This window comes from Rhincodon typus, chromosome 17, assembly GCF_021869965.1.
Source record: "Rhincodon typus isolate 14 chromosome 17, sRhiTyp1.1, whole genome shotgun sequence".
NCBI classification, from domain to species: Eukaryota; Metazoa; Chordata; class Chondrichthyes; order Orectolobiformes; family Rhincodontidae; genus Rhincodon; species Rhincodon typus.
The window spans coordinates 26,700,956-26,714,458 of record NC_063348.1 but is presented as its reverse complement, the minus strand read 5'-3'; the positions used below and the strand labels follow the sequence as shown (position 1 = coordinate 26,714,458).

The window sequence follows — 13,503 nt, the reverse complement described above, 5'->3', positions numbered from 1 at the left end:
AAGGAGTCTGGCAAAACTGGAATCAATGGGAGGTCAGGGACAAACTCTCTGGTTGTTGGAGTCATACCTGGCACATAGGTAGACGGTTGTGATTGTTGGAGGTCAGTCATCTCAGCTTCAGCACATTTCTGCAGGAGTTCCCCAGGGTAGTGTCCTTGGCCCAACCATCTTCAGCTGCTTGATCAATGACCTTCCCGCCATCATAAGGTCAGAAGTGGGGATGTTCCTGATGAGTTGCACAATGTTCAGCACATTCACGACTCCTCAGATAATGAGGTAGTCCATGCCCAAATGCAACAAGATCTGGACAATGTCCAGGCTTGGACTGACAAATGACAAGTAACATTCGCCCCACATAGATGCCAGGCTATGACATCACAAATAAGAGACAATCTAAGCACCGCCCCTTGACATTCAATGGTGTTACCATCACTGAATCCCCCACTATCAATATCCTGAGGGTTACCATTGACCAGAAACTCAACTGGACTCACCGCATAAACCAGTGGCTACAAGAGCAGGTCAGAGGCTAGGAATACTGCAGCGAGTAACACATCTCCTGACTCTCCAAAGCCTGTCCACCATCTACAAGGCACAAATCAGGAGTGTGGTGGAATACACCCCACTTGCCTGGATGAGTGCAGCCCCAACAACTCTCAAGAAGCTTGACACCATCCAGGACAAAGCAGCGATCTTGATGGGCACTACATCCACAAGCATCCACTCCCTCTACCACCGCGCTCAGTAGCAGCAGTGTGTACTATCTACACGATGCACTGCAGAGATTCACAAAAGATCCTCAGACAGCACCTTCCAAACCCACAAGCACTTCCATCTAGAAGGACAGGGGCAGCAGATATTTGGGAATACCAACACCTTCAAGTTCCCCTCCAAGCCACTCACCATCCTGACTTGGAAATATATTGCTACTCCTTCACTGTCGCTGAGTCAAAATCCTGGAATTCCCTTCTGTTGGTCAACCCACAGCAGGTGGACAGCAGCGGTTGACGAAGGCAGCTCACCACCACCTTCTCAAGGGCAACAAGGGACTGGCAATAATTGCTGGTCAGCAGTGATGCCCAAATCCGACAAATGAATTTTTAAAAAAATGTGTGGTCACTTTCACCCATACTGTCGTAGACAGATGTATGTGTGGCAGGCAGATTGGTGAGGATGAGGTCACATTTCTATTTCCCTGTCTTCTTTTTACCCTCACCAAATGCTGTAGACAGCAGCATCTTTGTCCAGCAATTTTGTCCTTTGGGACTCAACCAGTTTAGTCAGGAGTGGTGCTGTTGTGCCAGTCTTGGTAGTGGATGTTTAAGTCCCCCACCCAGAGCACATTCTGTGCCCTTGCCACTCTCAGTGCTTCCTCCAAATGATGTTCATCATGGAGGAATATTGATTCAACAGCCAAGGGGTGCATGGTAAATGGCAATCAGGGCGAAGTTCCTTTGTTTATGTTTGATCTGATGTCAGGACACCTCATGGGGTCCAGAGTCGAGCTTAAGGACTCTCAGGACAATTTCCTCTTTACTGTACACCACTGTGCCTCCATTTCTGCTGGATTTGTCCTACTAGTGAGATGCAAGACATACCCAGGGATGATGATGTTGGTGGTGTATGGAATGTTGTCTGTATGGTTCTGAGAGTATGACTATATCAGGCTGTTAGATACTTCTTACCTTATGCTGGAAGGACGGCCTTCTAATGTTGGCCCTAACCCTTCGATGTTGTTGAGGCGGACTTTCCAGAGACATCAGGGCCAAGTTTGTTGTTGTCATTTCCGGTGCCCTAGTCGATGGTCTGTCCGGTTTCATTCTTTCTTTGTAGTTGTTAATACAACTGAATGGCTTGCTAGGCCTTTTCAGAACACAGTTAAGAGTCAACGACAATGCTGTCAGGTTGGAGTCTTATCTAGGCCAGATCAGGTTGGAACCCAGATTTCTTTCCCCAAAGGACATTAGCGAACCAGATTCACCAGATGCATCATTAGAGTTTTAATTCTAGACCTTATTGAATTCAAATTCCACTATGTGCTATGATGGCATTCGAGCGTTGGTTCCCAGAAGGTTACCTAGGTCTTTGGATTACTAATCCAACGGCAATACTACTCTGCCATCACCTCTCCTGAATGAAGTATTATCTACTTAAAAGAGTCTTAGATTATATTATAAAAAGAAACAGAAAATATTGGAAATACTGAGCCTGTGAGGCTGCATCTGTGGACAAAGAAACAAAGTTAATATTCCAGGTCAATGATTTTTTATCAAAATCAATAGCTGAGATCTTTTCTAGTATTCAAAATCAAGAAAAACTTATACATACAAAAATAATTGAAAAACCTATCATTCTGATTTAATTGCAGTGACATGGTGAAGTGAGAATTTAATGCTTTGTAATAAGGTAATTTAAAACTGAGTAGTTTTAATATGGTAAAGATAAAATCTCTGCTTTAAGTTTGAAGCTTAACACATACTAAATAAAAATCAATCGACTATTGTTTTGTAATATTGAGCTTCTGCACATTGACTACTTGAAGCTGGTGGCCCAGAGCTCAAATCATGTACTGAAACAGCAGCTGCAACCAGTACAATACCCCAAAATTTACTGTTCTATTATGCGGTGAAACAGGACTAAAACTACTTGTCCATAAAAGCATGAACTGTGTTCCATTGGTTGGTATAGCAGACAGATGCAAACAAAATAAGCTGGCAATACTCAATACATCAGGCAGCATGTGGAGAGAAAAACAGCTAATGCTTCAGGTCAGCAGTCAAATGATCTACAACCTAACTCCATTAACCCACATTTAATCTTGTATCGATTATACCTTTGATTAACAAAAACACCTTTTAGTCTCAGATTTAAAATTAACAATTGATCTAGCATTAGCTTTTGTTTGTGGAAGAATTCTGAAATTCAACCATTCTTTGTGTGTAGAAGTGTTCCCTAATATTTATTGTAAACAGAGCTGGCCCTAATTCTTAGCCTACTTCTCATAGTCCTAGACTTCTGACTAAGGGAAGTAGTTTCTATCTACCTGATCTGCCTTCCTTAATATTTCAAAGCTTTGATCGAATCACCCATAACAGTCTGAATTTCAGAGTATCTAATCCAAATGAAGGTTACTAGAATAGAATAGAATCCCTACAATGTGGAGGAAGGCATTCGACCCATTGAGCCCATTACCGCCTCTCTGAAGAGCACTCACCAACCTCCACCCGGTCACCTTGTCACCCTGCATTTCCTATGGCTAACCTACACATCCCTGGACACTACAGGCAATTTAGCATGGCCAATCCGTGTAACCTGCTAACCTTTGGATTGTGGGAGGGAACCAGTGCACCCAGAGGAAACCCACGCAGACACGGGGAGAACATGCAAACCCCATACAGACAGTTGCCCGAGGCTAGAATCAAACTATAGCCCTAGCGCTGTGAGGCAGCAATGCTGACCACTGAGCCAGCATGCTGCCTAGTTGATATTCGTAACTTCTTGGTTTTGAATTTATAAATTCTATTTATCAGCTGTGAACAAATTACAGTCAGCTCCAGTGAAAGTAACTGTACATTTATGATTTCCACTCTGTTTCAATGCCCATTTCAGGGGCTGCTTTCAGAAAAAATGACCAATCGTGGAAGAAATACCATGGATATTATAGAATCACAGAGGTGTTCCATTATAATGAAGGGATATTCTAATTATATGTTATTATAATGAAAGGTTTAAATAGTGCAAAAGAACTATATGGTATCAACCCAATGCATTCCTTAAAAAAGTAGGTGTTTTTCCTTTCTCTTCTCTCAGCCACCAACAAGTCATTGCTTTGATTCCTCTTTTTCAGACTGAAAATACCAAGTGTTTCAACTGTGTCTTCATAACTCTGATGTTTGACACTAGGGATCTATCTTGTGACTCCTTATCTGTATTATTTCTGATGCTGGAATGTCTTTCATTCTGCTTTCCCTTTGAGTTTGAGCAAACTTGACAATTTCATATTGAGTTGTTAAGCCATTTGTGTAAATTTGAAACAAATAGATGTCCTAACACTGAGTGAAGGAGAACTCCACATACATTATTCAAAATCCAGCTGTACAGACATTTTTGATATTTAGTTAAATTATTAGTGACTCCTTGTTTTACAGGTGTCTGACGTAGGTAATGCATACAGTTTGAGAGATAGACATCTGCGTGCAATATTGGAATAGGCATCAAAATAAGCCCTAGTACTGATGCTTGAAAAAAGCATCTAACAATAGGAGGCTTCATGCCTATTTTATGCACCACCCAACTCTTCATGCAACTGGTTTACCAATGCAGTTGCCAAGGTCAACACACAGCTCGAGTAACAATTTTAAAGTCCTCCTGTCCTCTCTAAGAAAAGATAAAAATGCTTGCCTGAAAAAGCCAGGAGGTGAAGGACTACATTAAAACATAAGTTGCTGTTGAACACTGGTCACTTCTTTCTCATTCCTGGTCACTGATCCATATTTCCTGGCCACCCTGTCTCTTTCAACACCTGCTCGAGAGTCACAGTGGCCAGAAATCAAAATAGTCTTTGCAAAGCTGCCTGGGAATCCTTAGCACATGATTCCAGTTTGTCAGTGCGAAGTCTGGTTTGATTATAAATCTTGTGTTCAAAGTCTGGAAGAATCTGAAATCTGGCAAGCTCTCAGTTCCAATGATTCTGAACTTTGACATCAGATTTGCAGTTTCCCACCAACTCCACAACGCCCTGACATAACTCCTCTGAGAAATTAATAGTTAGTTTTCACACTGCTAGTAATTAGTTATCCATTCATCTGGTTTACCATGCATGTCCAGTTTTGAGTTTATTCATTGGAATAAACAAACAGGCAGACTGAGTACAAGCTACAAAAATAGTATCATTTGAAATCTTTAAACAAAATGCAGCAATTACCTACCTCATTCCTTTCCATTTGTTTTATGATGATGCTCCTTTGTCACTGCGTCCAATGTCAGTAAGCATGAGAAAACTGTTTGTTATGCTGAGGTTTTGGTTAGATCTTCAATCTGATTAAAAGTCTGTTTTCTTAGTTCCATGACTATTCAATGTTCTATTTTCCTCTATGAATACTTCTGTTCCCGTTTCAGGATATGGATTAAAAAGCCATACAAGAACCCATACAGGAGAAAAGCCATACAGGTGCCCAGAAGAAAGTTGTGACAAAGCGTTTAAAACCTCAGGGGATTTGCAGAAACACATCCGAACTCACACAGGTCAAAACAGGATATATAAATTACATTTGGTTAAAGAAAAGCATTTTTCACTTCTCTTCACATTTTTTTCATCCTCATATCCTCAATTAAAAATACAAATTCGTGTATCCTGTTTGGTAACCAGCTTTTTTTATGAGGACCTTTTTTGAAAATATTTGGGTTTTCAGTAAAAACATTAATGTTTGCAATCTGATACTGGTTTGTTGTCAGGGCAACTTGAGTGATGAAGCTGAAAGCTGTAATTCTAAAATACAATAGATTGTATTTTTATGCCTATTTTCTTTATATTCTACAGTGTTATAAATATGTGCCATTAACTCCAACTGCTACTTTTCTTTCCTCTCTGGATTACCTGATTCCGAGAAAACACAGTGGTATCAATGCAATTTCCACATATCACTTCATCTAAGTGATACCATAGTAATTCAGCAACAACCTGCCTTAATGTGACAGCTTTAATGTAGTAAAATGGCCCAAAGTTTTTCTCAAGGGATATAAGGAAAGGTGATTGAAAGATTGGTTAAAGAGGGGGATTTTAGAAAGTGTCTTGAAGAAGAAGGTAGATAAAGATAGATGGAGGAGTTTAAACAGGGAATTTCAGAGTTTAGAGCCTAGGAATCCAAGGATCCAATGGTGGATAGGTTGCAGTTGGAATGAATCAGAAGCCAAAATTGAAGGAGCACAAAGATCTTGGCAGTTGTACATCTGGTGGAGGTGGCAAAGATAGTGATGGTTTAGACCATGGAGAGATTTAGAACCAAAAATAGATGTAATCTGAAATTGAGACTTTAACCTGGAGCTGGTGTAAGTTAATGAACACATTAAGTTAATGATGATGAAATGCACTTGTGAGTTAGGATATGACACAGTATTTCAAATGAGCTCAAGTTTGTGTGAGGTGGAAGCTGTGAGGTCTGGCAGAGTTTTGAGTGTATAAGTCGTGGATGAATGTGACAGCAGCAGATGAATTGAAGTTGAGCCATGCTGCAGAAGAACATGTCGATGATGTTTAAAATGGTGTGGATGTGTGGTAAGGAGTTTATCCTGGTCAAAGAAGACTCAAAAATTGAGAACAATCTGGCTGCAAACTGAAGGAAATGGAGTCAGAGGGTACTTAATGGAGTTTCGGGACTGAAGACAATGACTTAAGACTTACCAGTACTTAGTTGGAGGTAATTTCTGCTCATACAGTATTTGATATCTCAAGGACTGTCATGACAATTCAGAGACCATTGGAAAGGTTGAAAGGGCTGATGGTGTGATAGAGCTGAATGTCATCATAATCTATGTGGAACCTGCCATGCTTTCAGATAATTGTGGCAGAGGCCAGTATGTGGACAAGAGGTGAGAGAAAGTCAGGGACAGATCCCTGGGGACTCCAGAGGTAACAGTGTAGGTGTGAGAAGAGATCCTCTGATCCTGTGGTTGCAACTGGATAGATAATAATGAAATTAGGTGAGAAGAGTCCTATCCAAATGGACGATGGAAGAGAATAGAATAGCTAGACATATCAAAGGCTGTCAGCCATTTAGAAGGTTAAGCGGGATGGTTCATCGTGGCCATAGCTACGTAATGTGTCAGGAAGCCATTTGCAACTTTATTTTGGGGTGGAAATCTGTTTGGAGGGATCCGATCATGGAATTCTGGGAAATCTGGGCATGAATTTGATAGATGACAGCCCATTAAATGACTTTAGTGCAGAAAGGAAGTTTGGAGAAGGGACATTAGTTTGCAAAGACTGTGTACTCAGGAGTTGATTTTTGGAGGAGAGACTGATGATGACAGACTTGAAGGATGAAAGGCAAAAGAGAGCAGTTAATTTGTTCAAATGATTTGGAAATCAAAAATATCTCTGAGAAACTTGATGTGGTATTTGGTAGAGATTGAAATGCTCAAAGGAGAAGATATCATAGGAGGAGGGAGAAGATGAAGTTGTGATTTTGTGATGAGCTCGACATAATTGGAAGGTGCAAGGTGCCTTTCTAATTCATTGGAATTAGGCCTCCTCCAGTTAGGAGGTTTATGCTTGGTTGCTCCTTATCCTTTTTCAAAGCTATTCAGATCTGATTATATTATGATCATTATTCCTCAAATGACCTCCCACTTAAAATGTTTTACCTGTCTCACTTCATTCCCAGATCTTGATTCACCAATGCTTCCTCATTGGGTTGAAAACCCACAGATGAAAGTTCTGTAATGCACACTTTAGGAAGTTTTCCCTTTCAGCATTTTTTGTACTTTAATTTGTTACTATCCACATTAGGATAACTGAATACCCCATTATCGTTACCCTGTAGTTCTCGCATCTCTCTATAGCTCATCTGCAAATTTACTGCTCTGTATCCACCCTGTATTCTTTTCAGTTGTGTGATTTTTTTTTGAGATGTCAAATGTATTCATGACCTTTTCTTTAAGTGTAATTTCAATGCGATAACATTGTCACTAGCTGAAAAATATTAATCATTTAAGAGACCCTATTTGTTTTTCACAGACTATTTGTTTTCAAGTCTTTCAACAAAGCTTTATTACTATAGCAACCAAATCTGGCTGGATAACATGAGCCACAGAGTTACATGGCTTTGTACCAACAATAACAGAATTACCTGCAGGGTTTGGATTTTGCTGAGTTGGTACATATCTTCCAATATATAATTAAAAAGAACACTGCCAGTACAGTTCAGTAGATTTGAAGCTTATAGGCACAGTTTGTGGTTTTCTTAAATGGGTTTGTCCGTTTTGTCATCTTCATCTTTTCCAACAAGTTTTCTTTGCCCATGGCATTAACTCCTTGCTGGGACATCAGATACCCACCATTGTTGCATGTAAGTAGCCTCTTCATGTGTGAAACTAGACAACTACTATTGGGCTATAACATTTTTCATGTTGTCTTTGCTTTGTGACTTTACAGTTTTATATGAACTGTAGCTTGACAGCATGAAATTAAAAGGAGTAATGAAAGAGGTGACAGTGCCAGAATCAACAGTGGATTAACATTTGCTGGCACTCGAGATGAGGAAGGGTGCAAAGATAAGGCAGCAAACCATTCCTCCTTCTACAGCACCTTCCAAACCTGTAACCTCTGCCACCAAGAAGAACATGGGCCACAGACACATGGAAACATGACCATCTACATGTTTTGCTTTCTGCCACATACCATCCTGACTTGGAATTATATTGTCGTTGCTCCACTTGTGCTGAGTCAATAACATGGAACCTCCTTTCAGCAGCACTGTGGATGTAACTACACCAGACTTCGATGGCAGTTAGGGATGAACAATACGAAACTCTCACCTTATGAAAGAAATTTTTAAAAAATCATTGCAAGGTTTTAAAAATTGTTGTCTTGGAGGAAGATGAGCCAATGAAGCCTGATAAGAAACTGTACGTGGAAAGTGAAGATTTGGACAAGTTATAGTTTACATAGAGGTGGAACATAGAAAACTGGGAAGTAGGCTATTGAGTAGTCATTTTTGGAGTCAAACAAGGCCTGGCTGAGGACTTCAGTGTATGTGGGACAAGCTTGGTGGATGCAGTGTTCTGCAGTTGTGCACTTCAAACAGCTATCGATAATAGCTGGTCAGTTTTCCTCCTCCTTACTCAGAGGGTGGTTCAGCTACTGAACCTAGGATCTTCCTGTTATGTAGTTCTTTTCTGGAATTGAAACTTCACTATCTAGCAGGTATTTGTTGCTGTGAATAGGCCAGCTACTAACTAAATTAGCTTGGGAAGCTGCAAGTCATGTTCATGAATTAATCTATTGCTGTTGACCATTTCTGGAGTGGGTTGCCTTTTCTAGAGCATAAGTTTGTAGTTTGAATTGAGGAAATTCAGAAATGAGCACAATTTTTAAAAAACTGTTGTCATCATCATAAAGCAAGTCATTAATGAAGAATACAGGAAACAAAACTAAAAGAGAAAATAATGTAGCAGAATTTCAAGTTTATCGAATATGTCGGGAAGAAATTACACTAGAAATTGAGCTAAAATCTAAAAAACTGGAAGAAAATAAACAATTTCTGAATAGAGACAAATATGAAAATTGAGATAATGAAGTTGAATAAAACTGAAGTAAATAAAATATAATGAAGAGATGAAAGTGTGGGTGCATAGTAGAGCTAAGATCAAAGTGAATGACAAAAGAATAATGTTTACAGAAGAGTATAAAACAAAAGTGAAAGTAATAAAGCTGATCATTTAATGTTGGTATTGATTCTGAAAGAATGGCAGTCAGTGGAACTGTAAACTTTATTTTTATCTACAGCTTTATCAGTCTCAATTTGGACCAATGGAAAGTATTTTCCTGCAGGCCTAACTATTGATATTCAGACAAGAGAATACCCACTTTGAGAGTCTGGCCTATTCTTGATGTCCCGCCTGAAAGTAGTGCTTTGAAAAATATTATTGCTTTTCAGTACTGCATAACTTTTAATGTAGTTCAGTCCTGAAATGTATTTGAACCAACAATGTTCTGCCTAAGATGTGAGTGCCCCTAACTGAGTCAGTTAACACTGAAGAATCAATTAAATGCTAGTATAAATCAACAACATTGGAACAACATTTCAATATTTACTGCAATGAATTCTGTGATTCACTTTGAAATGTAAACGATTCTAGTACCTAAGATCCTGTTGTTATGTGGTTGCTTAATAATACAATAAGAATGACATATATACGATACCTCTGAAGGTAGCTGCGTGTTAAAGGTATTGGTATTCTGTTTAGTGGGCTACAAAGTAATATGTGACATGTTCCCCATGTTCCTTGCACAGTTTCTGAACTGCACTGTGCTGTACAAGCAGAGATTAAGTCAACGTCAGGAAATGGAGGAAGCGGAGTTTTAGAGAAGTGTTGACGGACTGTTACCGTCACAAAGGTAAATGAACATTTAATGCACAGAAACTACACACGAATACAGACCATTTGGCTCACCCAGTCTAGTGTTACTGGCGAGGCCAGCACTTGTTGTCTACCTGTGATTTCCCTTGAGGAGGTGGTGGTGAGCCATCTTTTAAAACTGCTGCTTAGTCACTGTGGTGAAGATACTCCCACAGTGCTCTCACCTGTGGAATTCCAGAATTTTGACCCAGTACCAATGATTGAACAATGATATATTTCCAAGTCTGGATCGCAAGACTTAACAGGGAATCTCAACAGTAATGATGTACGTGTGTGCACACTGTACGCTTTCTTCTAAATGGTAAAAATCGAGGGGTTTGGGTGGGCCTGTCAATGAAACCATGTTGACGCACGTCCTGCAAATGAGCTGTCATTGATTTTTCTTCAGCAGACTGTATAACCTCTTCTTAAATATTGACATGATCTCTGCTCAATTACAAATACTGCATTCTGCAGCCACATACCCACTATGTAACTCTGTTCTACTTTTTAATATTTAAAGTTGTATCTATCAATGTTCCCTCCTAACTAGGCATCTTAATTGATGAAAATAGACTATTTACTTCATCTCATCCCTTGATAACTTGCTACATCTCTAACAAGTATTCATTTAATCACATCTATTTTAAAAATAAATCTAATTTTTCAAATAATGCCTTCTATTTTTACAGCATGATCAATAATTTTACATTTTATTAGTGCTATGTTTGCAAGATTAAACTGTGAATGTGGCAATTTAATATGTATTTTACATAAAGAAATAGGAACAGGAGTACACCATCTGGCCACTCGAACCTCTGGCATTCAATAAGATCATAGCTGATCTGGCATGGGCCTCAACTCCTCTTTCATGGCAGCTCCTTGCTGCCCTCAATTCCCTAATATTTTCAAAAATTTGTCTACTTCCTGTTTAAATATTTGTAGTGATCTAGTCTCCACAACTCTCTGTGGTGAAGAATCCCAAACATTCACTACCCTCTGGGAAAAGAAATTCCTTCAGATCTGTTCTAAATGAATTCCCCTTATTCTTAACAATGTCTCCTAGTTCAAGACTCACCTACTTGTGTAAATATCTTCTCACATTTAGCTAGTAGAACTCCTTCAGACCCTTGTATGTTTCAACAGGATCATTCGTCATTCTTCTAAACTCTAATGAATGAAGACCAAACCTGTTCAGCTGTCTTTGATAAATCAACCCCATTAACCCAGAGGATGTCACATTTCCCCCTAATAAACTCTGTGTGCCAGGTTTTTGCCCACTCAATCTTTCTTTCTCCCCAATCTTTCTTTCTCCCCTTGTAGATTCCTTGTGTCTTATTTCAAAATGTCAGCCGGCCCACATTTGTAGCATCAGCAAACTTGGGTGCATTGCATTCTGCCCCCTCCTCCAAGTCATGAATATGTGTGGTAAATAATTGAGGTCCTTTGAATGATCCTTGCGACACTCCACTAGTTACACCTTTGCAGAAAACGATTAGTGAAGACAAATGTAAGTCCCTTACAGTCAGGAACAGGGCATAATAAGAACAAAAACATGGAAGATCAATCAAATACATACTTCAGTCTTCACAAAGGAGGACTCAAGAAAATGTCCCAAAAATGTGAGGGAACACAGTCTAGTGAGAAATAGGAGCTGAAGGAAACCTGTAATAGTAGGGAAATGGTGTCGAGGAATTTGATGGGATTAAAGGCCAATAAATCCCCAAGGATAATGATCTACAACCCAGAGTAGTTAAGGAAGTGGCTCTAAAAAATAGTGGATATATTGATAATGATCATCTTTTAAAATTCTGTAGACTCTGGAACAGTTCCTATGGATTGGAGGGATGCTAGTCCCACTGTTTAGAAAGGAAGGTAAAAAGAAAACAGGAAATTACAGATCGATTAGAATGACAGCAGTAGTGGGGAAAATGCTACAATCCATTATAAATGATTTAATAGCAGAACTTGACAAATTTACTAGAATTTTTTGAGGATGTCGCTAAATAGTTGATCAGGAAGAGCCAGTGGATACAGTTTACTTGAACCTTCAGAAGGCTTTCGATAAGGACCTACATAAGAGATTAGCGTATAAAGTTAAAACGCAGGTAATTGTGTGTAGCGTACTGACATGGGTAGAGAACTGGTTGGTGGACAGGAAACAGGAATAAGCAGGTCTTTTTCTGAGTGGCAGGCATTCGCTAGTGGGGTACTGCAGGAATCATTGTTTGCACCCCACCTATTCACAATTTGTATTAATGATTTAGATGAGGGAAATGATTAATATATTCAGGTTTGCAGCTGACACAAAGCTGGGTGAGAAGAACTGTGAGGTGGATGCTAAGACGATCGGGTGCAATTTTAAAAAGTTGTGAGTGGGCAAATGCATGTCAGATGAAATATATGTGGATAAATGTGAAGTTATCCACTTTGATCGCAAAAATATGAAGATAGATTATTATCTGAATGGCGATTGGTTGGGAAAGGGGGAGATCCCTGTACAACCAGTCACTGAAAGTGTGCACACGCGTGCAGCAGGTGATGAAGAGAAGTAGTATGTTGGTGGGAGCAGGGATGTCTTGCTGCACTTGTACACAGCCTTGGTGAGATCACGCCCGGATTATTGTGTGCAGTTTTGATCTTATCTGAGAGAGGATGTTTTGGTGTTAGAGAGAGTGCAGCCAAGATTTACTATATCATTTTCTGGAATGGCAGCACTGACGTATGAGAAGAAATTGGATTGTTTGGGACTATGTTCACTGTAGTTTAGAAGAATGATTCTAACAGGACTAGAAGGGTGAACGCAAGAAGGGGTCACAGTTTAAGGATTTGTGATAGGCCATATAAATATGAGATGAGGAGAAATTCCTTTACTTAGAGAGTGGAGAGCCTGTGGAATTCGCTGCCACAGAAAGTGGTTGAGGCCACAGCATTGAATGTTTTCAGGAAGGAGGTGGATATAATTCTTGGGGCTAAAGGTATCTATGGGGACAAAATGGGAATGGTGTACTGATTTATATGACAAGCTATGATTATATTGAATGGACTACTCTTGCACCTGTTTTCTATGTTTTAATTCTGACTTTGTCTTCTATGTGTTAACCAATCCTAAATCCATGTTAATACGTACCCTCAGTACCGTGGGCTCCAGTCTTGTGCAATAACATTTTACGTAGCATCTTATCGAATGCTTTCTGGAAACAACGGTTTGGACCAATTAAATATTAACCTAAATGTTTAGTTATCTAACGAACAAACATCAAAGTAAAATGTATCCCTTTTTTGTGTGAGATAACAAGGTGTAGAGCTGGATGAACACAGCAGGCCAAGCAGCATCAGAGGAGCAGGAAAGCTGACGTTTCGGGTCTAGACCCTTCAGAAATG

General features: G+C 39.6%; 1 protein-coding gene across 1 annotated transcript in view; it reads left to right on the top strand.

Moving 5' to 3' along the window:
* The window catches only part of LOC109921277 (zinc finger protein 143-like), a 36,874-nt gene that overhangs the window by 1,348 nt on the left and 22,023 nt on the right, over positions 1-13,503 (top strand). Inside the window, exons 2-3 of the mRNA XM_048607331.1 lie at positions 4,149-4,161; positions 5,119-5,244. Coding sequence (XP_048463288.1) covers positions 4,149-4,161; positions 5,119-5,244 — 139 coding nt within the window. The remainder of the gene's footprint in view (positions 1-4,148; positions 4,162-5,118; positions 5,245-13,503) is intronic.